Source organism: Lutjanus erythropterus, chromosome 7 (genome assembly GCF_056507025.1).
Source record: "Lutjanus erythropterus isolate fLutEry1 chromosome 7, fLutEry1.hap2, whole genome shotgun sequence".
NCBI lineage: Eukaryota > Metazoa > Chordata > Actinopteri > Lutjaniformes > Lutjanidae > Lutjanus > Lutjanus erythropterus.
In genome coordinates this window covers 40994043-41021922 of record NC_139323.1, presented here as the reverse complement: position 1 = coordinate 41021922, position 27880 = coordinate 40994043, and the positions used below count along the sequence as shown (strand labels likewise).

The following is a 27880-nucleotide window of genomic DNA, read 5'->3' as shown; positions in this document are numbered from 1 at the left end:
TTCAGACTTTGCAGAAAGTTTTTATTATGTTTTTATAAGACAAGAGAAACAAAAAAGACAATAAGCCAGCTAAAAAATAAACTTTTTTTAAGAGAAATATGAAATAAATAAAGAAACAGTGGATCAGTTAGGCTCATCTGTGCTGCAGGATCAGTTTGGTTTGCAGTTTGAATAAAACTCAACATCAGTTTTGGTTTGATTAAAGATTTGTTCTAGTAAAACATCCAATCAGAGAACAGTTGGTGTTTTTTTTAAATCAGTGCAGTCAGAACTTTGTTTAGGTCAGAGAAACAGCAGAGGCGGAGTCGAAACGAGAGAAGTAACTGAGAGCAGGTGGATTTTTCCTCTCAGGTGTTGAGGAGTGTGAATCAACGTGTTTCTCTCACGCCGTTTTCTCTGTGCTCACGTTCGTCTGAGTAGCGGTGGCGGTGGCGTTTGTGTAGGTGGGGACGCTGTACTTGGTGAGGACAGATTTAAACTGCTCCAGCGTGGCGTCGGTTCGAACCCCCGTCGGGTCGAAGTGAGTCCGGCTCACCCTGAAGCCGGCTTCTGTCAGGTACTGAAGAAACTTGTTCAACCTGTGCAGAGAGATAAGAAACAGAAATCAACATAATGAAATGTTCCTGCTTGAGAGGCACCTTTAAATATCTGTCCTGCAGGAGGAAATAGTGCATTTACTAGGGACTATTTTCAGCAGCGGATGAATCCATATTTGCTGCTCTAGTAGTGAGTATTTGGGGCAGTAAGATGGTGTGTGTGGGATTGACTCAAAATAAATTACAGCTTGTGAAGGAACATGTCAGTGACACAGCGTGGTTCACTGATGTGTTTTTAAAAGTTTTTAGACAACAGTGGAGCTCTGCAGCACAGAGGAAGAAGACATGTCAGGTAGTGATACACACACAGCACTTGTTCGTAGATTCATTCACTGTTGCTTTGATTTGTTGCAGCTCTTTGTTTTGTTCCTCCAGCTGCAGCCGCCTGCTTCAGTCCACTCTCCAGGCTAAGTGGAATTTACATCAAATGAACCAATTAACTACCTAACATGCTTGCTGCTCATTACAGTGCACTCTGGGAATTCTCCAGTGTATTGACACAAACAGCTTACTTCCTGGACAGTTCCAAGGAAACACACAAAAAAAAAAAAAGGAGGGGGGGGGGGGCATTACATCACTGGTGCTACACTGAAAGCCCTCGGTGCAGACCGCTCCTCCATCTCTCCCCTCTCAGGCTCACAGGTTCTCAATCAGGCGGATGGAGGCAGCAGTGTTGTGGTCTGTTGTTATTCAGCTCAGGTTTCATTGTACAATGGATTTCACTTGTTGTACTGGATTTATAATGGACTGAAGCTTCTCACGGATATGTAACTGAGTTTATTTTACCTGTTTTAGGACCCGATCTAAACGAACTCTGAGGCTGTTAGCTAATTTTATTATTTTCTCATGACCACGCTTGTTGTTACATGGTTTTCTAGAAGCCTCTGATGGCTATTAAATGTTGTTTAATAGCTAAATGCAGCCCGGATCAAAATAAAGAGAGGAGGAAAAATACTGATTTGGTTATCAATAATTATGTATCCTAAACTCAATATTTTCAAGGGACACTTGCAACTTTTTTGTTTCCATCAGCCCTGTAAAGTTTCCTTATGACCATCTTTGGATACAATTTGGAGACAAACAGCAAATAAACAATTCTGCATTCTTGGAAAAATCAGCCACTATGTTTATTCTCTGAAGTGTGTTCTTTCATTTTTTAGAGGTATTTCTTTGTAAAAAGGTAATTCAACATGGATTTGTTGGGTTTAGTGAAGGCTTCAATAGAACTGGCACCAAAGTCTGTCACCAAGCAGAATATTAACGTTTGTATTATGATGTAAGATAAGATAATCCTTTATTCATCCCACAGCGGAAACATCTGCAGTGTTACAGCAGCAGAACAGAAAGAAGCATCAATAAAAAACGGTAAATGATACATATGTAAACTAGAGGAAATGTAAGACAACGCTTTCTTCTTTTATATTTCATTGGACGTGCTACACGCCCAGAGGACAAGAGGTCAGAGGTCACTTACTTGGGCATGTTCATGCCTCTGATGCTGTGGCGGTGGATGCTGTAGTAGAAGGGCGGGTGTTCCAGAGACGCATCAGACTTCAGCTTCTTCACCATGTTCCCAGACTCTTCTCCTGACTTTCTCTTCCCTGCAGAAAAAAAAAAAAAAACAAAACTGAAAATTAGATCTGAGCAAGAAAACTAAACTCAGTGGGATTCACCTCAAACTCTGCTGAACCCAACAGTGACTCCGTCTTCACAAGTTCAGCAGCTGTAGAAGAAGAAGAACAGAGAGTTTCTGCACCTTTTAGCAAGCGTCTGATCGAGCAGGAACAGAATTCACCGTGTGAGAAACTGTCATTTAATGTTGGAAAATGTTGTTCTGGAGTTAAAGAAATTTAAGAGGAAATTTAAGGTATAATTGTGATTTTAAAAGGTTAAAGAAGTTGTTAAAATCTAGACTTCCTCTGTAGATCATCTTCTAAATTCTCCATTGAGGGTGCTACACTGCCCTCTAGAGGACAGAGAGCAGAACTACAGGAACTGTTTCAAAACTGTTCAGATCATTGTTTCAGTAACTTGCATCATTTTATTGGTCCACCATGTAAGTTGCGCTAGTTCTTCACTGTACTTATAGCTAAATAAAAAAATTAAATCACCCTACGTGTTTGGCCACAGTCAGTTTTCATTATTCTTTTAGCATCTTTTTTTTAGTTTTCACAGTTTCTTTTTCACTTCTACCTGATCAGTAAATGCATCACTGCAGTGCAGTGCAATGTTTTTAATTGATATACAGCGATGGAAATTTCCAAGCACACACTGAACATTCCTCTTATTGATCATATTCAATCAGGCATAAACACAATAATTTCATTAGTAATGATCTACTGTCCCAGAGTTTTCCTACACACCATATCTTGTGTCTGAGGTGCTACAGGTGTTGCAGCAGCTGTTACCACAGCTGAGGGCGTCAACAAACAAAATAAACCTGATCAGGATGTTAATGATTGATCAATAAAAATGTATTCATCTCAAATTAATAAATAGCATATAAACTGTGATCTTGACAAAAATGTTGTTGTTTTGTTTGTAAATATGGAAACTTAAAATAAGAAAAAAATGAAAAAGAGGAGAAAAAAAGATATGATTATTAGGCACAAGAGTCTTTGATGTCACAGAATTTGGATTTAGCTGATTTTTCAGTTCAGAGGAGAAACATACAAGCTGGTTTTGAGCAAAAAATACAATCAATCAATCAATCAATTGTTAATGTGAGAATTTGAACAGTATAAACAAAAAATAATGGAGGTGATAACTGGGGTTTATATAAAAACTGATGGACTCACCAGACTGATCAGCAGGACCCGACTCCTCTCCACTCTGTAAGGTCTTAATGACGACTCCACACTCCACTGCACAGAGGAAACAAGATCCCGTCAACACGCGTGACGTCACACATCACAGACGAGGGGCGGGGCGTCAGATTCTTACCCTGGTTGGTGAGAGCAGACGGCCCGTGGACTAAAGACTTGAGGGTGGTGCACTCGGACTCGCAGATCAGAGTTTTGACGAGCGGCTGGATGTCGTCCATGCTGTGCTGCACCGCCGCCGACAGCATCCTCCTCAGGAAGCCCGTGTTGAACAGCGGACCACACCTGGACACGCACACGCACACACACACACACCTGTATCTGTAACTGTGCAACACTTTATGTGATGCATCAGACTGTAACTGTAAAAACCTCAGACTAAATGCAGTATTTATTAACTTCTCCTGCAGCTCAGGGAGTTGTGTCTGTGACAGATGGATGGTGTGTGTGTGTGTGTGTGTGTGTGTGTGTGTGTGTGTGTGTGTTTCTACCATAACGGCCCCAGCTGCACCGCCGTCTTTCCAGGCAGACTTCCATGACAGTTGCAGGGCAGCGTGTCTGTAGGAAACACACAACATCATTTACTTATCACATCTACTGCAGATTTATTCTCTGCACAAAAAAACAACTTCATTCAGAACAAAAGAAAGAGCAAATTTACCAAACAGCCTCATTTTCATTTTGCATTTTGGCAAACTCACTGAGTAACAAATGCCACAAAAACCGAAAACAAAAGTATTAGACATTCATTTTAACCTAAATTTGAAATAGTTTTTGTACACTTTAATGGGTTTGGATTGGGCGTTCTTATGTTTGGATATTTATTGCAAAAATTACACAAATCTGCAAATCAATTATTTTTTAAAAAATGGGTGCAACAAAACCTCTGATCTGCCTGTTCTTTGAGTCTGAACCAGTTCAACAGCAGGGAACTGAAGCTGCAATCTCAGCTCTCTCTACATCCACAAGACGTCTCTGACAAAAAATCTGCAGCAAGTAATGTTAGTTCAGATGTTAAAACACCAAAGTCACACCAAACTAACAGATCGAGGTAGTTCAGTGACTCCCACATTCTGCAGGTAAAATGACTGATTTTGTCTAAGGAGTTTGGTGGACTTGCACTGCAGGGGTTTCAGTTTCCCGCTGACTGTCTGACAATCAATTAGCTAAAAATGTCAATAAATTAAACCAAAACCAAACCATCACATGAGGTTTGCTCTCCTGCATGAACATGGCGGGAAGAAACAGCATGACCCATCCGACTCACCGTCCACCATGTTTCCTTGTTTGAGGAAGACTCTCTCCTCACACCACTGACAGTGGACCAGTTTCCGTAACTTCTTTGCCGACTCGTCGGCCTGTGTGGGACCTCTGAGGACTCTCACCACCACCAGGACGAAATGCTCCAACGCCACCGCCAGCAGCACCTCGATGCCTTTGTTACAGCGAGCCGCCGCTCTACAACAACAGGACAGTGAGAAATCAAGATTCAGTTCAGGTAGTTGACTCAGTCTCAGTCTCACACCAGGACAAAATGAAATAAAACATCCACCTGGCCACCGTGGCTACAACCATGCGCGCAGCCAGCTCTTTGTAGTACTCGGTGCGTACGATGTGACAGCCGTAGTGACGCAGGGTGACGTTGGGAGACTTGGAGTACAGAGAGCCTGTGTCTGTGGATGTCACAGAGATGATGCCCAGATTTCTGACGTTCCTGAAGGCAGCATCCAGGTAGTTCACTGCCGTCCCGTACGGATCCAAATGACTGAAAGATTAAAGACATAAAGTGGCTGATTAAATCACTTTGTGTATTTTGTTTTGCAGAATTAAAACAACCCTCATGCATCCAGGCTAATCCCCTTTAACAGACAAACAGCTCATGTAAACTAGAGAAATATTAAAATATCCATTAACGCTGTGACAGACATATTTTGGGTCAAAAAAATGTATGTAATGTATCAAAAAAATCCATGTATCTGTTCCTCCTCTTAGTGTCGTTTACAGGCTTTAGGAAATCGAATCCAAATCACAGGCCGTATCTGAGAGATGACATTTCTATTGGCTGTTCTACAAATGCAGAAGCACATTCCTCCAGATTCCTCAAAATCCTGCAGCTTGTGATAAATTACTATTAAAAACTGATGGATGCAGGGGTTCACCAGAGAGGTAAAATTACTGTTTTGTCAATGGAGTCAGATTCAAACACAATACAGCAACATGTTAGTCTGTCTCTCAGTACTTTCTGACTTCCTGTCTGTGGCTCTCAGCTCTAAGGTCATCGGTTCCTACTGAAGACAAAAATCTTAAAAAAAAAAAAAAAAAAAAAAACACCCCACAAAATGCAGAATTTATTGTTTAAAAAAGTTTCTGTAATTTCCTAAAAACATCAGCTCGCTGTAGTTTTTAATCAAACAAACAGGAGGAAATAATGCTAAAATGTGTTACTGGGGACTATTTTCAGAAGCGGATTGATAACTGTAGGATCAGGTAGAAGTGAGTATTTAAGGAAGCAGGACGGTGTATGTGGTAACTGACGGTTTTCCTTTTTCTCATTTTAATTAAAAATCTGTAGTTTTTAATGTTTAGACTGTTGTGTGTAATTTGTTCTTTACAGTAGGTAAATATTTTAGACTAAAGATTAAATTATTACATTATCTTTTTACCCAACTGTGTATTAAAAAAAACAATCAGCTACATCAATAACAAACTTCATACTTACATGTAATCGAAGGGTCGCAGGTGCATGATGACATTGGCGTCCATCTTGGCGACCTCCACTGTAGCAATAGTAGCCCCCTTCGCATCACTGCCGGCCCCGTCGGGCCCCCGGGGGCCTCGCGAGCCTCCGTCGACCCGGATGTGGTTGAGCTCGCAGTTCTCTTTGATCATTTTGACGCACACGTCGCTGATGTCGGTTATGGTGACTTTGACTGCGTTACGAAGGTGCTTCGCCCACTGGAGGCCCATAATCCCTGAGAGACAGACAGGAGACGGAGGTTTCATGTTGTTGTGTAGATCTGGGAACATTTTTCAACAAATACCTCCAAGACTTTCTTTAAACTAGAGCTGCAACACGTAAGAGTTGTGTTCACCAAAGCATTTTTTCTAGGCCTTCAACGATTAATCATTTAGTGTATCGAAAGAAAACTACAATATAAAATGATAAAATGATGATCTTTATTAACCATCTTCTTTCTCTCCGTTGTGTTATTTGAGGAGGTCATTAATGTCCCACCTGTTGCTCCAAAAGCATCCAGACACTCGAGCGGGTTTCTCTCCTCGGCGAGAACAGCCAGCGAACAAAACACCAGCTGCCTGAAACGCAAACACATTCAGTTTAAACTGATGCTCACAATCAGAGGGTTTTTTTGTAAGTAAGTATCTGTACATGTATTATTGCGAGAACTCGTCCACTGTGCGCGCTGACCTGTTGGTCTTCATTTTGCGGTTGAAGTAGGTGTCGCTCTTCTGAGGGGTGGTGTGGTTCGGGAGGAGCTGGACGTTGGTTCCGAGTTCTTTCATGATTTCATACGCCTGACCAGATGGAGCTGCACACACATTAAAACAGTTTCAACACACTGTTCAAGTGTTAGTTCAAATTTACTGTGACGTCACACAATAACACAAATAAACTAACTGAGACCAGAAACTCCTGTGTTCTCTGAGGTAAAATAACTGTTTTTGTCAGTGGACTTTGGTTTGTTTGGAGAGTGATATCTGGCTTACATATCAGCAGTTTCCTGTTAGAAAGGCTACAGCTTTAAAGAAAGTGTAGGATCCAGTATAATGGAGCAGTGACTGGAGTGTGTGTGCAGAGACGTGTCGGTATTTATTACCCGGCTCCTCAAACGGTACGTCGGAGCTCCCGGAGTAACTGGCTTCAGTCTCTCCTTTGTTAACGTGTCGTTTCAGGTGGCTGATCATGTCCGTCTTACGGGCGATGGTGACAGAACACACGACACAGTGGTAGTGAGCCACGTGTCTCCCCGATGCCTGGAATAGGTTCACAGAAAAAAAATTACTGACTGCAAACAATCCAAAACATGTATCAAACAATACAGACCCCTCTTTCTGTGTTTGGGTGGGCTGAGGATGTGAAATTGAGGACGTTCTGTTTGGAAATGGGCTGCATCTTTTTCTGATTTGCAATACAGATGCTGCATTTCAAAATAAAGATTGCAAAAAACAGAAGTGATAGGACCCTTAAAATAAAGCTCTGCTGCCGACAACAAGTTCCTGACATGAATGAGTCCACCTGTGGTGATGCTGCTCGAAGCCAAAAGGTAACTGGACCTGCAGACAGGTTGTGTGTTTGGCTTCTCACCTGATCTCCACTGAGGCTGGGCTTCAGGTTTCTGCAGGGCAGGTGGCAGATGCACATCCTCTGACCTGTTAAAAGTAAAAAAAATGATGTTCTTTGTCCGAACATTTCTGAAGAGTTCTTTCACATCCAGATGGATTTACTGAGTTATCAGTAGGAGGTGTCACTTTCACACAAATTTCTATATTCCACAGCAAACAACACAGCTCTAATGATCATTATTTTTAATTTCGTCTTGTTTTTCCACTCATTCCAGACCTGTGCAGGCGCCCTACAATATATGGCCAAAAGTTACCTCAACTCCATCCATCACCTTTGAGATGAACTGGAGTGAGGACTGTGAGAGACATCTGATCACCAACATCAGCGCTGGACCTCACTGATGCTCGTCTGTCTGAATGGGACTAAATCTCTGCAGCAGGTTCAACGTGTGCTGGCAAGACTAAAACCACAAGAGTGGAGTGAGACTGTGTTTCACATTCCTACCTTCAAACTCCACATAGACTTTCCAGTGGAGGTTCTGCAGGTGTCGGCGGAGCTTGTGGCTGTAGCACGCTTTGAACTTCTCCTCGGGACACAGAGGACACGACTTACGTCCCGCTGATGAGCGACAAAACACAAGTGCAAGTTTGTTAGTTAGAGTCTGGTGGGCCAACGCATCACTTTTTTGGAGTCTGAGATGTTTGTGCCATACATGTTGTACATAGAACTTAAATCAAATCAAAGTCTGTGATCACGATTTTAAACAAAGTCTGTAAAATGTCGACATATATAAACTAAACTTTAAATGTCAAAAAACTGCTGGTACCATCACAGTTTCCTAAAGTCAAACATCATAAATGTATCTAAAACTCAAAGATATTTGGTTTACAATCAACAAAGAGAATAAAAAGTGGTTAAAAAAAATTACTAACCATCATTAAACAATAATAGCTTATGATTAATTTTCTACCTGTCAACTAATCAAATAAACAACTAAACACTGCAGCTCTAAAATCATCTGATTCCTTTTCTATGTCATCTAATTTATTTTATCACAAAAAGAAACATGGAAAAAAACAAGAAGAAGTGATGAAGATTGACTGAAAAACTGAACTTACCACCATTGAGGTCAACCAGCATCTCGAGGCCTTCCAGTTTAGTTTGGATGGAGACATGTCTCTCTGTTTGTCAAGAAGGAAAATACTTCTTATATTAATCAGAAAAAATAAGTTCAACATCTGTAAAGTTTTAATCTGCTCTCCTGCTGTTAAAGTCGGTGAATACAGACAGTATGAAGCTGACGGCATCACTGATCAGCTGATCAATACACAGAAAGAGAAACTTTCATTTCCTCACCAGAAGTTGTGGTTGAGGGTTTCGCATCGCTGTCTGCAGCCGCTTCCTTCTTCACCGCCTGTTCTGCAGCCTGGTCACCAGCTGAAGGTGCTTCTCCACCATCTCCACCTTCGCAGACACAGAGAGAGGAAAGAAAACAATTCTTTCATCTGTTCTGATCTGAGAACATCAGCTGGAGTTTCTCAGCTGCACGGTTCATAGTTCAGCTCGTCTCGATGTGACTGAGAATCCTGAGGAGATTCCTCCTGGTTGTTTCTGTACTTGCTTACTGGTCTCTTTTCAGAAACCAGTTTATGTCCTCCAACCTTTAAACAGTTACAGTGACAAAAATGCAGTGGGGTTGTTCTGAGACCGATGCCAGAATTGGAAAAGCCTCCAATACAGACAAGCTTGCAAGTTTATGCACCGATCCAATATCAGGACCCACAGGTGGGTCACAGGAGATTCTGTTTGGGTCACCAAATAAATAAAAAGACTATGCAAAAGATTTAGTAGGATCTTAATTATGTTCTGATAATTCAGTTGTCTAAAATGTTCTATATCGTTTTCCTCATGAGTGGAAATAAAATCAGTGAGATGTCCTGTTAGCTCTAACTCAGACGAAATGCATTTATTTCTCATTTAGAAATATTTAACATGCATATATGTTTGTCGGCATTAAGATAAGGGCTGCAAATAAATGACTGCCGATCAGTCTGACCGTATTCACAATTTTTTGATCAGTTGTTGGTGAAAAATATTGATCTGGCAATAATTTTTCCACTGACTGATTAGCTGTTTGCTTCATAAAATGTCAGAAAGTCATGACGTCCTCAAATTCAGATATTTGGTTTACTGAGGAGGAGTTTTAAAAAAAGAGAAAAAAAGAGAAAATATTCACATATAAGAAGCTGAGGTAAGAGAAGTTTAACTTTCTTTTCTTTAAAATGACTCAAACTGATTAACTGATTATGGAAATAGTTTAATTTATAATCAATTAATTGTTGCAGCTCTAGTCAAGATAATATAAAGTGATGCAGAAATAGAAGTACAAATGGTGATTTATGCACAGATTAAGTCTTACTAAAATGTATTAATGAGGTCTATAGTGGATTGTGTCGTTTCAGTGTGTCCTCAGGAGAGAAGGTTGTGAATCACTGATGCAGAGAAACGACAGAAGAAAACTCCTCCGCTGCTCAACAGCATCTTATTCTCACTGTTTCAAAATGGTCGCATTATTTGAAGTTCAGTTGACGCTGGTTGGTTGTTTCTTGTTTTCTTTTGCTCTGAAACTAAAACCAACATGTCTGTACCAACGGTGCGGTTCACATTAAACCGTTAAAACCGTTCGTAAACAGTTAATAAGCAGACAGTTGACGTCCAAACTGAGAGGTCCTGTAGTGCAGCTCCGTGATGAGACCGTGTCATCTGAAACTGTAAGTTATTACAACCTAAATCCAGCACTGTGGTGAGGCCTCAGCGAAGAGCTGCGCTGCTGTGTTGATATGCTAACGACGACGATTCGGCTAATATTAGCTTCAGCCCTTTTGTCGCTGTTATTGTTGACTATTTAGGTCCTATGGCGGAGCTCCGTGGTGAGGCCCTCGTTTAGTTCAGCAGTTACAAACTCAATTTCTCCGTGAATTCACTGCACAGCGCTGGTGGTGACTAAACTGTGATTTATTCTCCACTTCACTGCCCCAAATTCGGCGATAAAACGACAAACGGGAGCAATTTACTTACGTTTGATATCGACGTCCTCCTGGTGTAGCTGAGCAGCGTCTGCCTCCTTCAGCTCCGCCATTACTGACTACAGCTACATACACAGGAAATGTTCTGTCGTGCGTGGTTTACGGAAACTGCGCAGCTTTTTAAACGTAAGTTACTGAATTTTGCGGAAATTCGACTCACGTAACGTTTAAACGAAATAAAACACAGAAATAAAGAAAATTAACGCACACAATTCATGCAGCTCTTACGTGAAAAGGAAAACAATGATCAAATATGAGCTGATGTGTCGAACTGAAGCGTTTTTCAACTAAACAGAACCGGTAATCAAACCCTAACCGGTAGGTGGCAGCAGAGCGTCATAATGCCGTCAAGGGAACCCGTATTTTGCGAGATTCTCGTGAGATTTGTACGCGTTGTTTCTTCATTGTTCAAAGAAATCGTGATTTATAAAGTAACAATACTGTGGATAAATTCTGGTTGGGTTTAGGAACAAAAAGGAACGGTTAGGGTTAGAGAAACCGCATGGTTTGGGTTTAAATTAAACTATCGCGAGATCTTTCGCTGGTCTGAGATTCCCTTTTAGGTGCGACAGTCTCCTGGTAACTGCTGTCCCAGCTGTTGATACCCTCCTACTCTATCTATAAAGAGCATACACCAGATAATCATATACTGTACACTATTTCTAAGTAATGATATCTACTGTTTGTAATTATATACAAATATAATATAGTGTATAATATGGGACAGTGTATTATAAAACAAGGTAAATGTAGTGATATTGTATGACATAATATATATAATTCAGCAATATGACAGAAATCAAATACAGAATATATGATGTGATATGATATAATATGTAACAAATATATAAAATAAAATCATTAAAGGAAGTCTATTTATAAAGCATATTTTAAAACAACCAAGTCGACCGACGTGCTGTGCAATAAAAAAAACGAAAATTGAGTAATGTAACACGGTAACGGCAAAATAGCAGTAAATATAACATTTTATCAAACTCTATTTTCCAAGTATTTTTTTTATTCAAAAGAGTAACACTTGCTTTCCTGTGAAAACCTCTCTCTCTCTCTCTCTCTCTGTCTCTCTCTCTCTCTTTCTCTTTTTTTTTTTTTTTTTTTTTACAAAACTGACAATGAGACATCAATGTGAAAATTTAGGCACATGTTCAAGAGTCTCCACTAAGCTAACCTACTAAGGCATATTGCATTGCAAATGCAAAAAAAATACATCTAATTATTGGCTGTATGACTTTGTATAAAAATCGGTTTACATTATCTGGATAATGACTCAGTCGATGCACAAATTTTGGTAAATAACTGCCTAAAATGGGTGGGACGTATTACAATAAATCTAAATTTCTACACATTTCTCTACCAAAACTCCTAAAAATCAGTCAGAGCAACAAAGTTTTTCAACACATCTACTGAATTGTGACAAAAGTTTGTCTTACTGCATCCTGTGATCAATTCAAAAGTCCATGTTTTTTATGCATATGAAAAATCAACATTTAACTGTATCTTCACAAGTCTTAATTCAAATTTGACCAAAATCAGGAAAGACATTCTGCAAATGGTTGATATCAAGTGTTTCTAGTTGTGTTCAGATCAGTTGAATGGTGAGTCTGCAGTGATATTTAATATTCATTTAATATTAATTGTTCATATTTGGTTATAATGTAAATAAAAATATTAGCAGGAAGTACACCAATCAGTGGGGAAGGAGTTGTCAATATATATTAACTAAACTGTAATTTTCAGATTTTCTTTTAACATGTTATAGTTTTATTAAAAATCACAGCACTGTGAGGACTGTAACCACCAAAATAAATCACAAAAAGAAGTTTTCTTAATGTACATAATGTATATTTATTAGTATCAGTACAGTATTGAGACACAGCTTATCATACTTTCTCTGAATACATAAATTTGATCAAATTCAGGTTATACATCAAACTGGCATGATTATATTCTTCATTACATGATCAATCACTTTCATTTTTTGTACAGCAAAGTAAATAACAAATACACTGCAAACAAAAAAAACATTACTCAGGAAAAACAAATCAACACATCAGGAATATAATAAACACTATGGTTACATGTAAGAGCAACATCAAGATCAACATGTTTTGAGTTTTTTATATTTTTAAACAGCCTTCTATTCACTGATTTTGGTGAAACTGGTTTTATTTTATGAAGAAATCATTTTCTGATCTTCCCTGTGATGTCCTCCGGCTGCTCTGCTGCAGCCTTCAGTGATTTGTGGCGTTTGCTGTTGGACAAAGTTTTAATTGTTGTTAGCTGTTACCTGCTAAATGCTACCTAATGCTGACATTTAGCCATGCAACTGCCTCTAACCACACTGGGAACTCAAAACACCAGAGTGCACGGCTAACTTTAAGTAGCAGTTAACAACATTAGCAACAAGTAAAGATACCTGTGAATCATCAACAGTTGAGTAGCCGCAGGATGTATATGTAATCAAATTACAGAGTATGTACAGATATTTTTAGGTAAATGCAGTACCTACATATTTTTCTGGATTTAGAACCAGTGCTGGTAAAAACTACAGCTCTTCCAGAGTTTTCACGAACTCCTTTATTTCTCCACACATTTGGTTTCTGCCTGTGTATTTAATCCTCTTCAGATCTCTGATGCTTTTCATGCGAAAGTAGGATTGTAGCGGTATCTCTGCCACCTTCATGTAATATTGTATTGACCTGTCGCAATCATTTTGATAATAGTTTTTATAGTTTGCATACCTGAAGTAAATCATCTGTTTGTTTTCAGGTTCTAGATCACTCTCTAGCAGTTCCTGGTATATCTCCTCAGCTTTAGCCTGGCCGTGATTTGACTTTGCATACATGTTTGCAAGATCTATTTTCTTCACAAGTGAAGAATGAGGGTAAAGAGAAATCACCTCCTTATGTAGACTGATTGCTCTGTCTATCATGCTTTGCTTTGGGCAACTGGCCAAGGGGGAAATGATCCATTTGTAGCAGAGTGCAGCACAGCTCTTCAGATAACGAACATCTGGATGGTTTCTCAGAGCTTCCTCTGCCAAATCAATGGCCTCATCAACAGATACATACTTTCTGAAAACCCAAAGTAATGGTTTCATACCACTGTAGCTGCTGACAGGATTTATTGAAACCTTTCTAGCTAACTCACGTGCTTCATCTTCAATTCCTTTTCCTCTCTTAGCACATTGCTCAAGGTAGTGAACAGCGAGGTACAGGTTCTCTGGATCCTGTTCCTTGGCAATTCTCATTTTCTTCACAATGTCAGCCTCCAGCCTTCTGTAGTAATCATAAACACTTTTGACTAAAGCTATGTATAAGCTGGAGTTCCACTCCACCATGTCCGGCTGCATCCTGATGGCTCTCTGGAAATAATCTGCAGCCTCTTGCTTTTTGTCTGCGCCTAAGTTCATCAGGGTCCAGGCTTTTTCAGCGTAGATCTCTGGATGGAGCTCATCCTGGGATGGAGATGGATATTCATTCATCAGGGCGTCGACCTTTGACAGGTAAGCCTGACTCTCTTCTTGTTCTCCCAGGTGGTGGTGCAGCCAAGCCAGGTTCCCGTAGTTCACCACTAACCAGGGACCCTCATCTGCGTTTCTTGTCTGGCTGAAGGCCTCTGCAGCCTTGTTGAACAGACTCTGGGCGTCTTCAGTGAACCCCAGCTTGTACTGAATGTACCCCTGCAGGTTGTAAATGTGACCCAGCCAGTAGTTTCCGTCCTCAGTGCCGATGTCCTCCACCTTGTCCCAAAGACGTAACAGTCTGGGTCTGCTGAGGTCCAGATCCCAGGTGAAGTGGCACTGCAGGGCCTCCAGTGTTGTTTGACTCTGAGCAGCACTGATGGAGAATGAAATAAAATCAAGAAATGTTGAAGCACATCATCAGTAGGTTCATACAAAACAATACAATAACTGAGCAAAGAAAGAAAGAAGGGAGTACGAAGCACTGAGCAGAGAGCAAGGATATAAAGACGTCTGCTGCAAAGAAAGAGTAGAGTAAAAGGAAGCAAAGAAAAGGAAAGTAATCAGACACACTAACATTCACAGCTTATGTGAGATCAGATACAGACAAGGTTTAATCTGTTCCCTACATGTGTGCTCTTGTGTGCTACAACAAAGACGTCACCATCCAGACTCATGAAACACTAAGTATTGTTGGTCTCAGAGTCGCCTGCACACCACTTCAACATGGAGAGAAATGCAAAGCTCCACAGGCCTGTGACACCCGAGTCATGGTTGCTAATCTATGATTGGACAGTGTCTGTTTGGAGGCGGGGCTTAGTGAAGGGTCAGTTGTGTATTGTGCGGAAAAGTGGGCATAAATCTGCCAGAAGCATTTAGGTCACTGAGAAATCTGCATCTCTCAAGAATTTCAAATGTAATACCATATTTTTTTTTTTTTAATTCCTAACTCTTGTTATTTTCTAATAGGTTTTAGTCTGTTCATAATTTTCTTCCATTTAGTCTTTCAGCATAATAAATTGTAATATAAAATATATTTCTCATAAAGGATGATCTTAACACAGTAACAGTCGACACATTAGTCACTCTAAAAAGGTGGACAACAGTTTAACTCATGATTCACAATCTACTATATTAAAGCCTGCATCAAAACACATAAACACAGACCAGAGTGAAACTAACTTCATTCTTCATGAAATCCAAAGAAGAACAAACTAGCACTTACTTACAGTAAGTCAAGAACAGACAACATGACATGAATGAACTCTGCAGCTCTGTAACTCCAGCCTGAACCAGCTACACAGCACCTGTGCTCCCTCTGCTCTCTCTGATCCCCATTAGGAGCATTAATATGGATAACCAGTGTGACTGTTGAAAGCAGGTAACACACTTGTTAACTAATATAATAACTATTTGGTAAAGTAAGAAATGAGGAATGAACCAATCAAATAAATTCTAATCATACTTATTATTTACTCCTACAGTGATATGAAATGCAGAAGCAGCTGCTCACCTCATCTTTCAGTTGTTTCTTCAGCTCAGGCTGATTTTTGCTCTTGATGCTGCTGCTGCTGTTGTTGTGATTTCTAACTCCTGCTGGGCTTTAAATATGGAGTGATGGTCTTAAATGAAACTGATTCTAACTTTTTCTTGGCATGGAAAGTCTATGGAGAGATGTGAACAGAGCAGACAGGCACTTTCTGAAGAAGTGAAATTCAACAAATCAGCCTTCAGGAACCCCAACTTCCTATGAATAGGAAACTACAGACTTCATCTCACATACAGAAGAATATAGCAGGGGATTTTATGGCGTGCACTTTCAGCTGTATTGCTCATTCCACAGAAGCACGATCCAATACCTCGTAAAGGTGACTAATCAGGCTTTCCAACAATATATAATACAAAACCAGTTAGTATTATTAAACGGGAGAAATAATTGACCAAAATAATGTTTCCAAAACTTTTTTTTGAGTAGTTTATTTCCTCTGTGGAAACAAACGGATATCTGCTGACATTAACTCAGTGTGTCTCAGCCTCAAACGGTCAAATCTGGCTTTAAAATACAAGATGGAGACATTTGAGAGGCAACATACACATATTTCTATTTTTCTATTTTATTCATCATTTTCTTATGGCATTAACTTGATGAGCAGGGACAGTTAAATGTAGCAGTTTACTTCAACAGGTGTATGTTTTGTTCATTCTGTTATTCTGTTTATTCACCACTATTATAAGCAGTCAAGTTCAGGGTTTTAAATTTTTCTGCATTCAATTTCATATGAGAAGGATGGTATCTTAATGGATCATATTTGTGCTGTGTGCAGTTTTCAGGATCTCTATTAATTAGGGTCAAAATGTTTTTATTATTCTTTTAGTATTACATCAGTAATAACCTCCTGCCCCCCTCAGTTCACAGAAGGGCTTTGGCTGAAATATTCCAACACTTTGTTGAGCTGGAAAACATTTTTGCAACAGCTGGTCAAACTCCAAACAACAGTGAACACATTTCTTCATTGGTTCACCTTTAGTGAATACGGTTGCGAGTTATTTTGGCCTGTACATGTATTTACAGGGGTGTTAATTACTCTTCATTACATACGATGGCTTTGACTACATTTTGAACTGACTCACTCTGAACTCCTACATATTTTAATTTAATTACTTAAATTTTGATTTAATTTGCATGGAAGATATTGAACTTTAAAATATGAATTACTGTGGTGCATGCATAAAGCTGCGTAGAAATATATTATGGTGGCATTAGGAATGAATAAATTAATTTATTTCCACTCTTCCAACATTTTTCAAAATACATGTTTTTTTTGTGATTGAACACAAGCCCAAAAAATTCAATGTGTTTCACCACAGTGACCAGCTTCATGTCATTCTTGTCTGTGTAGCATCAGCAGTAAATTTCAAAAGTTGTAGTTAAATTCATTTGAACCCTGTGTTCAGGACTGAGGACTGTAACCAGCAAAATAAATCATTAAAGAAGATTTCTTGATGTACATTATATATATGTATTTATTAGTATCAGTACAGTATTAAGATACAACCTATCACACTTTCTATGAATGCATAAATTAGATCAAATTTAGGTTATACAACAAATTGACAATTATATCATCAATCAGTTTTAATTTTGTACAGCGAAGCAAATTCTATACAGAGTGTAACATGTTCTTATAAAAACTTTAAATACATTACTAAAAAAAAAATAAAAAATCAACACAACAGGAATACAATAAACACCATGGTTACATGTGAGATAAGAAAAAGAACATCACATCAACATCTATTTTAATTAATCATTTAATTTGAAACATTTGAACATATCAACAGTCCTTTGTAGTGTTATTGAATGATTTAGCTTCATACAAATCATATATACTACTGTTGACAGTTTTTTCAGTGAAAATGTATAAGTTTTTATATTTTTAAACAGCCTTTTATTCACTGATTTTGGTGAAAATTGATTTATTTGATGAAGAAATCATTTTCTGTTATTTCCCTGTGATGTCCTCTGGCTGCTCTGCCTCAGGTTTCAGCGTACAGGTTACAGAGTTTCCTGATGGACAGACAGTTTTACTTGTTGTTAGCTACTTTAGCTACTAGCTGGCTAGTTAGCTCAGAGATAATCTGCCACTCAGTACCGTCTCTCATCCTTTTGCTGATGTGTTTGATGGCATATGACAATTAAAGTAAGTCAGCATAGAAAATATTGATATGTGGCACTGAATTTGATTAATTGACTGTTTATCAGAACACAAATGAGACAAGAATTCACTGACTTTGGTGAAACTTCATCATATTTTATGGAGAAACTGGATGATATTTTCTCATCTTCCCTGTGTTGTCCTCCGGCTGCTCTGCCACAACCTTTGGTGATTTATGGAGTTTGCTGATGGACAAAGCTCTACTTGTTGTTAGCCGCTAAATACTACCTAGACCTGACATTTAGCCATGCAAGAGACTCTGCCTGCACTGAGAGCTCCCAACACCAGAGTGCACAGTGCAGTAGTAGTAGTACCAGTTAGCAACACTGAAAAGAAGTAAACATATTTGTCTGTCAGAAACTCTGTAAATCATCAACAGCTGAGTAGCCTCAGGATATCATAATAACAAAATCTCCTTCACAGCCGAAAAGCCCTTTCTGTGAGACATAATTAACACTTCCCTTCTGGACCACAAACAGCAAAAAACCATCCTCCACACTTAAGTCCAGCTATATATATATATAGCCAGCTTTCCCAAAGTTTTCCAAATGTATATGTAATGAAATTATTGAGTATATGCAGATTATATTTAGGTAATGCAATACCCACATATTTTCTGGATTTAGAACCAGTGCTGGTAAAAACACTACAGCTCTTGCAGGTTTTCCAGGAAATTCTTGACTATTCTATACATTTCCCTGCTGTCCTTAATTTTCTCCAGAATTCTGGTGCTGTTCCTACGAAAGAAGGATTGTAGCGGTATCTCTGCTGCCTTCATGTGAAATTGTATTGCCCCATTGCCATCATGTTGAACAAAGTATTTATAGTTTGCATAGCTGTTGTAAATCATCTGTTTGTTTTCAGGTTCTAGATCACTCTCTAGCAGTTCCTGGAATATCTCCTCAGCTTTAGCCTGGCCGTGATTTGACTTTGCATACATGTTTGCAAGATCTATTTTCTTCACAAGTGAAGAATGAGGGTAAAGAGAAATCACCTCCTCATGTAGACTGATTGCTCTGTCTATCGTGCTTTGCTTTGGGCGACTGCCCCTGGAAATAATGATCCATTTGTAGCAGAGTGCAGCACAGCTCTTCAGATAACGAACATCTGGGTGGTTTCTCAGAGCTTCCTCTGCCAAATCAATGGCCTCATCAACAGATACATACTTTATGAAAACCCAAAGTAATGGTTTCATCCCACTGTAGCTGCTGACAGGATTTATTGAAACCTTTCTAGCTAACTCACGTGCTTCATCTTCAATTCTTTCTCCTCTCTTAGCACATTGCTCAAGGTAGTGAACAGCGAGGTACAGGTTCTCTGGATCCTGTTCCTTGGTAATTCTCATTTTCTCCACAATGTCAGCCTCCAGCCCTGTGTTGTAATCATGAACACTTTTGACTAAAGCTATGTATAAGCTGGAGTTCCACTCCACCATGTCCGGCTGCATCCTGATGGCTCTCTGGAAATAATCTGCAGCCTCCTTCTTTTTGTCTGCGCCTAAGTTCATCAGGGTCCAGGCTTTTTCAGCGTAGATCTCTGGATGGAGCTCATCCTGGGATGGAGATGGATATTCATTCATCAGGGCGTCGACCTTTGACAGGTAAGCCTGACTCTCTTCTTGTTCTCCCAGGTGGTGGTGCAGCCAAGCCAGGTTCCCGTAGTTCACCACTAACCAGGGACCCTCATCTGCGTTTCTTGTCTGGCTGAAGGCCTCTGCAGCCTTGTTGAACAGACTCTGGGCGTCTTCAGTGAACCCCAGCTTGTACTGAATGTACCCCCGCAGGTTGTAAATGTGACTCAGCCAGCAGTTTCCCTCCTCGGTGCCGATGTCCTCCACCTTGTCCCAAAGACGTAACAGTCTGGGTCTGCTGAGGTCCAGATCCCAGGTGAAGTGGCACTGCAGGGCCTCCAGTGTTGTTTGACTCTGAGCAGCACTGATGGAGAATGAAAGAAAATAAAATCAAGAAATATTGGAGCACATCATCTGTAGGTTCATACAAAACAATACAATAACTGAGCAAAGAAAGAAAGAAGTATGCAGCATTGAGTAGAGAGCAAGGATATAAAGAAGTCTGCTGCAAAGAGAGAGTAGAGTAAAAGGAAGCAAAGAAAAGGAAAGCAGGTAAAGAAAAAGAAGCAAAAATTGAGAATGAAACAGGCAGTCAAAGGAAAGAAACAATTAAGAAAGCAAGGAAAGAAATAACAGAACAATGGAAATTTTAAAAAGAGTGAATAATGGAACAAATACAAATGCAGCATTAACACAAATTACAGGCAAGGTTTAATCTGTTCCCTACATGTGTGCTCTTGTGTGCTACAACAAAGACGTCACCATCCAGACTCATGAAACACCAAGTATTGTTGGTCTCAGAGTCGCCTGCACACCACTTCAACATGGAGAGAAATGCAAAACTCCACAGGCCTGTGACACCCGAGTTATGGTTGCTAATCTATGATTGGACAGTTTCTGTTTGGAGGCGGGGCTTAGTGAAGGGTCAGTTGTGTATTGTGCAGAAAAGTGGGCATAAATCTGCCAGAAACATTTAGGTCACTGAGAAATCTCAGAAATTTCAAATGTAATATCATATTTTTTTATTCTTAAATCTTGTTATTTTCTAACAGGTTTTAGTCTGTTTATAATTTTCTTCCATTTAGTCTTTCAGCATAATAAATTGTAATATAAAATATATTTCTCATAAAGGATGATCTTATCACAGTAACAGTCGACACATTAGTCACTCTAAAAAGGTGGACAACAGTATAACTCATGATTCACAATCTACTATATTAAAGCCTGCATCAAAACACATAAACACAGACCAGAGTGAAACTAACTTCATTCCTCATGAAATCCAAAGAAGAACAAACAAGCACTTACTTACAGTAAGTCAAGAACAGACAACATGACATGAATTAACTCTGCAGCTCTGTAACTCCAGCCTGAACCAGCTACACAGCACCTGTGCTCCCTCTGCTCTCTCTGATCCCCATTAGGAGCATTAATATGGATAACCAGTGTGACTGTTGAAAGCAGGTAACACACTTGTTAACTAATATAATAACTATTTGGTAAAGTAAGAAATGAGGAATGAACCAATCAAATAAATTCTAATCATAGTTATTATTTACTCCTACAGTGATATGAAATGCAGAAGCAGCTGCTCACCTCATCTTTCAGTTGTTTCTTCAGCTCAGGCTGATTTTTGCTCTTGATGCTGCTGCTGCTGTTGTTGTTGTGATTTCTAACTCCTGCTGGGCTTTAAATATGGAGTGATGGTCTTAAATGAAACTGAAACTAACTTTTTCTTGGCATGGAAAGTCTATGGAGAGATGTGAACAGAGCAGATAAGCACTTTCTGAGAAAGTGAAAGTAAACAAATCAGTCTTCAGGCACCCCAACTTCTTGTGAGTAGAAAACTACAGACCTCTCACACATTTCACATGGGTGGGCCCTCATTCTTGTGTACTGCACCACTGATCTGGAAAACTTTTTTTTGCAACAGCTGCTCAAAGTCCAAACAACAGTGAACACATTTCTTCACTGGTTCAACTTTATTGAATATGGTTAGCAGTTATTTTGGCCTGTACATGTATTTACAGGGGTGTTAATTACTCTTCATTACATACGATTGCTTTGACTAGATTTTCAGCTGACTCACTCCCAACAACACACAGAATAATATTCAGGGCTGAGACGATATCGTCATGTCTCCGGTCAGTCTACCACAATGTCTAAAATATTTAGGCAGGGGTGTTTTAGTGATTTGGACAGTGTGAGACCTTTAAATACAAACTAAACTAAAACTAACTTAAAACTTTAAATACATTACTGAGGAAAAACAAATCAACACAACAGGAATATAATAAACACCATGGTTACATGTGAGATAAGAAAAAGAACATCACATCAACATCTATTTTAATTAATCATTTAATTTGAAACATTTGAACATATCAACAGTTCTTTGTAGTGTTATTGAATGATTTAGCTTCATACAAATCATATATACTACTGTTGACAGTTTTTTCAGTGAAAATGTATAAGTTTTTATATTTTTAAACAGCCTTCTATTCACTGATTTTGGTGAAAATTGATTTATTTGATGAAGAAATCATTTTCTGTTATTTCCCTGTGATGTCCTCTGGCTGCTCTGCCTCAGGTTTCAGCGTACAGGTTACAGAGTTTCCTGATGGACAGACAGTTTTACTTGTTGTTAGCTACTTTAGCTACTAGCTACTAGTTAGCTCAGAGATAAATCTGTCACTCAGCAACATCTCTCATGCTTTTGCTGATGTGTTTGATTGCGTATGACAATTAAAGTAAGTCAGCATAGAAAATAATGATATGTGGCACTGAATTTGATTAATTGACTGTTTATCAGAACACAAACAACACAAGAATTCACTGACTTTGGTGAAACTTCATCATATTTTATGGAGAAACTGGATTATATTTCATGAACAAAATATCTTCTGGTCTTCCCTGTGTTGTCCTCCGGCTGCTCTGCCTCAACCTTTGGTGATTTATGGGGTTTTCTGTTGGACAAAACTCTACTTGTTGTTAGCTGCTAAATGCTACCTAGCTCATTTAGCCATGCAAGAGACTCTGCACGGCTAACTAGCAGTAGCAGTTAGCTATACTGGAAAGAAGTAAAGATACCTGTTTGTCAGAAACTCTGTAAATCATCAACAGTTGAGTAGCAGAATGTCAGAAAAACAAAATCTCCTTCACAACCGAAAAAGTCCTTTCTGTGAGACATAATTAATATTTCCCTTCTGGACCACAAACAACATAAAACCACCCACCATATTTGAGTCCAGCTATATATATAGCCAGCTTTCCCAAAGTTTTTCCAAATGTATACATAATCAAATTAATATATAGTAGAGAGTACTAGAGTAATATGCAGATTTTTTTTTAGGTAATGCAGTACCTACATTTTTTCTGGATTTAGAACCAGTGCTGATAAAAAAAACATTACAGCTCTTGCAAATTTTCCAGGAACTCTTCAACTACTCTATACATTTTCCAACTTTCTTTAATTTTCTCCAGAACTCTGATGCTGTTCTCACGGAAGAAGGATTGTAGCGGTATCTCTGCCGCCTTCATATGATATTCTATTGACCCATTGCCATCGTGTTGAATATAGTATTTATAGTTTGCATAGCTGTTGTAAAGCATCTGTTTGTCTGCAGGTTCTAGATCACTCTCTAGCAGTTCCTGGAATATCTCCTCAGCTTTAGCCTGGCTATGATTTGACTTAACGTACACGTTTGCGAGGTCTATTTTCTTTGCAAGTGAAGAATGAGGGTAAAGAGAAATCACCTCCTCATGGAGACTGATTGCTCTGTCTATCGTGCTTTGCTTTGGGCGACTGCCCCTGGAAATAATGATCCATTTGTAGCAGAGTGCAGCACAGCTCTTCAGATAACGAACATCTGGATGGTTTCTCAGAGCTTCCTCTGCCAAACCAATGGCCTCATCAACAGATACATACTTTATGAAAACCCAAAGTAATGGTTTCATACCACTGTAGCTGCTGACAGGATTTATTGAAACCTTTCTAGCTAACTCACGTGCTTCATCTTCAATTCTTTCTCCTCTCTTAGCACATTGCTCAAGGTAGTGAACAGCGAGGTACAGGTTCTCTGGATCCTGTTCCTTGGCAATTCTCATTTTCTCCACAATGTCAGCCTCCAGCCCTGTTTTGTAATCATGAACACTTTTGACTAAAGCTATGTATAAGCTGGAGTTCCACTCCACCATGTCCGGCTGCATACTGATGGCTCTCTGGAAATAATCTGCAGCCTCCTTCTTTTTGTCTGCGCCTAAGTTCATCAGGGTCCAGGCTTTTTCAGTGTAGATCTCTGGATGGAGCTCATCCTGGGATGGAGATGGATATTCTTTCATCAGGGCGTCAACCTTTGACAGGTAAGCCTGACTCTCTTCTTGTTCTCCCAAGTGGTGGTGCAGCCAAGCCAGGTTCCCGTAGTTCACCACTAACCAGGGACCCTCATCTGCGTTTCTTGTCTGGCTGAAGGCCTCTGCAGCCTTGTTGAACAGACTCTGGGCGTCTTCAGTGAACCCCAGCTTGTACTGAATGTACCCCTGCAGGTTGTAAATGTGACCCAGCCAACAGTTTCCATCCTCGGTGCCGATGTCCTCCACCTTGTCCCAAAGACGTAACAGTCTGGGTCTGCTGAGGTCCAGATCCCAGGTGAAGTGGCACTGCAGGGCCTCCAGTGTTGTTTGACTCTGAGCAGCACTGATGGAGAATAAAATAAAATCAAGAAATGTTGAAGCACATCATCAGTAGGTTCATACAAAACAATACAATAACTGAGCAAAGAAAGAAAGAAGGGAGTACGAAGCACTGAGCAGAGAGCAAAGATATAAAGACGTCTGCTGCAAAGAAAAAGCAGAGTAAAAGGAAGCAAGGAAAAAGTGAGAGGGGAAATCAAAGGAAAGAAGCAATTAAGAAAGCAAGAAAAGAAATAATGGATCAATAAAAATTTAAAAAAAGAGTGAATAAGGGAACAAATACAAATGCAGCATTAACACAAATTACAGGCAAGGTTTAATCTGTTCCCTACATGTGTGCTCTTGTGTGCTACAACAAAGACGTCACCATCCAGATTCATGAAACACCAAGTATTGTTGGTCTCAGAGTCGCCTGCACACCACTTCAACATGGAGAGAAATGCAAAGCTCCACAGGCCTGTGACACCCGAGTCATGGTTGCTAATCTATGATTGGACAGTGTCTGTTTGGAGGCGGGGCTTAGTGAAGGGTCAGTTGTGTATTGTGCAGAAAAGTGGGCATAAATCTGCCAGAACCATTTAGGTCACTGAGAAATCTCAGAAATTTCAAATGTAATATCATATTTTTTTATTCTAAAATCTTGTTATTTTCTAATAGATTTTAGTCTGTTTATAATTTTCTTCCATTTAGTCTTTCAGCATAATAAATTGTAGCATCAAATATAATATTAAAGGATGATCTTAACACAGTAACAGTCGACACATTAGCCACTCTAAAAAGGTGGACAACAGTATAACTCATGATTCACAATCTACTATATTAAAGCCTGCATCAAAACACATAAACGCAGACCAGAGTGAAACTAACTTCATTCCTCATGAAATCCAAAGAAGAACAAACAAGCACTTACTTACAGTAAGTCAAGAACAGACAACATGACATGAATTAACTCTGCAGCTCTGTAACTCCAGCCTGAACCAGCTACACAGCACCTGTGCTCCCTCTGCTCTCTCTGATCCCCATTAGGAGCATTAATATGGATAACCAGTGTGACTGTTGAAAGCAGGTAATGCAGTTAAGTCAGACAACATCTAGGCTCCGACTTCATCACTCCCCGTAAGTTACATAGAGATATAAGAGGAGCGATGAGGAACCTCTTGAACCTCATGTCAGAGCCTGTAGGTGGATGTTGGGGTGGAGGTGGGGTAAAAAAGAGCAGGCAGCTACACTGTGTTGGGCAGAAATGCATGCAGGCAGAGGGGGAAATGGGAGGTTTAGTAGTTTAAACAGATTGGAAGGGTGTGTTTGGTATGTACTATCTAAAGTGAGGTATGTCACTGATTGGCAATGCAGCTCAAATTGTCTGCCTCAACTAACTCACAGGTGTCGCCACATTTGTTAACTAATGTAAGAACTATTTAGTACTTCTCATTCTTACAGTCCCAGTATTGTTCAAGCCTTTCTTACAAATAAACAAAGTAAGAAATGAGGAAAGAACCAATCAAATAAATTCTAATCATACTTATTATTTACTCCTACAGTGATATGAAATCAGCTGCTTACCTCATCTTTCAGCTGTTTCTACAGTTCTGGCTCAGGCTGATTTTTGCTCTTGATGCTGTTGTTGTGATGTCCGACTTGTGTTTGGCTGTAAATAAGGCATGATGGTCATAAATGAAACTGAAACTAACTTTTTCTGTGAAAGGAAAGAAATCAGTCTTCAGGCACCTTGACTTCTCAGTAAATAGAAACCTACAGACTAATCACGCACTTCACATGGGCGGGCCCTCATTCCTGTGTAATGCTCCACTCAGGGGTGGATCTACAAGAAATATTCATGGGGTGGCAAGAGAGTGGCATGAACATTCGATGGGGTGGCTATATGTGTGTGTGTGTGTGTGTGTGTGTGTGTGTGTGTGTGTGTGTGTGATTTTAATCACTGTTAAACAGAACCAGTTGTAAGTGGTAAAGTAAAAGTTATTTATTAACACAAGCTGGTAAATTGACAAATAATACAAAAAAGAGGAACAAACTAAACAGGTGACAGGGCCGACAGGTGCTGCTCAACACAAAGACATAAATAGAACACAAAGAGGGCTCACCAAAGTGGGAGCTAATAATTACTTAAGGTGCCAAAAGGAAAAGATGAAAAAACCAAAGTTAAACAAACTATCCTATCAAGATTTTAAAATATAAGAACAACAGAGAGCCAGCACCCCTCTGCCTACTGTAGTCTAATACAAAACCTTTTTCCTGGCCCAGTCCCTCAGCTAGAGCCTCATACAACACAGAACATAGTACACCAAACGACAACAAGAGGCACACATGGCAAGCTGTCTATGAGGAAGTCAGCCGCCATGACTGGCAGGCTGCCCAAGCTTATTTAGTGTCGGCTTCCAGCTGCATTCCAGCGATTGGTGGACGGATGAACAATGCAGGAGCAGATAACCCCCCCCCCCCCCCCGTCTTCAGCTGGAGCCAACCACAGGCCCAAGTTCACACACTGTATCTTACATAAGCAGAACTACACAGCAAAATAGTTAGACACAGGGTGGGGGTGGCCGTAATAATCACATATGAATATTTACTTGGAAGATATTTAACTTAAAAATATGAATATTGTGGTGCATGAAGCTGTGTAGAAGTATATAATGGTGGCATTAGAAAGGAATAAATTATTTTATTCCAACTCTTCCAATATTTTTCCAAATACTGTGTTTTGTTTTATATAATATATGTTTTTTGTGATTGAACACAAGCCCATCACAGAGTCTAAAATGTGCAGAAACTATATGCATTAATTCACACCTTTACACCAAGTTTTATTTAAATTAATCTAAGTTAAATTAATAATTTAATTAAATTTGACAGCCCATAGATCGATCAGTTGATAGAAGGATAAATAGAATGCATTTCATTGCTGACTAATGTGTTTTTGTTTTATTTGAGGCTGGGAATGAATGACTTCAGTGCTTTTGAAACTGGGTTCTTCAGAGGGAGAAAAGTCCTTCAGAGGTCGAGTTTTTACTTTCATAGTTTAGAATACACTTCAGAGTGTGCACTTTTTCACTTTTACTGCAGTAAAGAAGTTGAATCAGTACTTCTACTGTTACCAGAGTCTTTTTTTACACAGGTATCTATACTTGAATGTGTTTTTGCAGCCCCTGTTAAATTCCTTTGCTGGGTTCAGACTAACAAACCCCACGCCCTCACCCAGGAAATGAGTGGAGGCGGGATGATCTAAAAATGAGAAGCAGGTGAGTGAAAGGGTGGGGATGATCAGGTGATGGAAACAGAAACACCTGGAAGAACAGGGAGAACTGGTATGTGGCACGGTGAGCTGTGAGCTGGCATGGTGACAGATGAGAGTGCAGGGTGCAGGTTTTTATTCTTCTGAAACAAAAGTCAAGGAGGATTTTCACACTGTTCAGATCTCACCTGTTGTTTACTGCCACTTATATTCTTATATTTTCTCTTATCTCTCTGTAGGGCCATGAAGTAGTGTTAGGATGGGCCTGTTAACAAAAGTGAGGCCCCCCATGACAACACAAAATCCAAACTGCAGACTGGAGTCACAGAAGATGCAGTTTAAATGCTTTAATGAACTCAGAGTC

At 39.5% G+C, this 27880-nt stretch overlaps 4 protein-coding genes across 4 annotated transcripts; all 4 read right to left on the bottom strand.

Moving 5' to 3' along the window:
* On the bottom strand, positions 1 to 11058 carry trmt1l (tRNA methyltransferase 1-like). The gene is made up of 16 exons (XM_084723801.1): positions 10800 to 11058; positions 9078 to 9185; positions 8840 to 8902; positions 8226 to 8339; positions 7743 to 7807; positions 7255 to 7411; positions 6846 to 6966; positions 6654 to 6733; positions 6138 to 6390; positions 4971 to 5183; positions 4686 to 4876; positions 3910 to 3976; positions 3540 to 3703; positions 3395 to 3460; positions 2071 to 2197; positions 1 to 578 (listed from the first exon to the last, which is right to left on the bottom strand). Exons 1-16 carry the CDS (start codon positions 10858 to 10860, stop codon positions 383 to 385), a joined length of 2046 nt encoding a protein of 681 aa, XP_084579927.1. The 5' UTR covers positions 10861 to 11058; the 3' UTR covers positions 1 to 382.
* A 2221-nt stretch (positions 11059 to 13279) lies between these two features.
* Positions 13280 to 14696, bottom strand: LOC146324449 (protein IFIT1 homolog B-like; the record flags this gene model as incomplete). Its single annotated transcript, XM_084722329.1, has 1 exon — positions 13280 to 14696. A coding segment is annotated over one exon (1326 nt), but the record flags the coding sequence as incomplete, so codon positions are not given.
* A 2810-nt stretch (positions 14697 to 17506) lies between these two features.
* On the bottom strand, positions 17507 to 19949 carry LOC146324448 (protein IFIT1 homolog B-like; the record flags this gene model as incomplete). Its single annotated transcript, XM_084722099.1, has 1 exon — positions 17507 to 19949. A coding segment is annotated over one exon (1299 nt), but the record flags the coding sequence as incomplete, so codon positions are not given.
* Positions 19950 to 22954: 3005 nt separating this feature from the next.
* LOC146324447 (protein IFIT1 homolog B-like) lies at positions 22955 to 25994 on the bottom strand. The gene is made up of 2 exons (XM_084722328.1): positions 25830 to 25994; positions 22955 to 24270 (listed from the first exon to the last, which is right to left on the bottom strand). The coding sequence occupies exons 1-2, from the start codon at positions 25832 to 25834 to the stop codon at positions 22983 to 22985; spliced, it is 1293 nt and encodes a 430-aa protein (XP_084578454.1). The 5' UTR covers positions 25835 to 25994; the 3' UTR covers positions 22955 to 22982.
* Positions 25995 to 27880: the final 1886 nt, after the last annotated feature.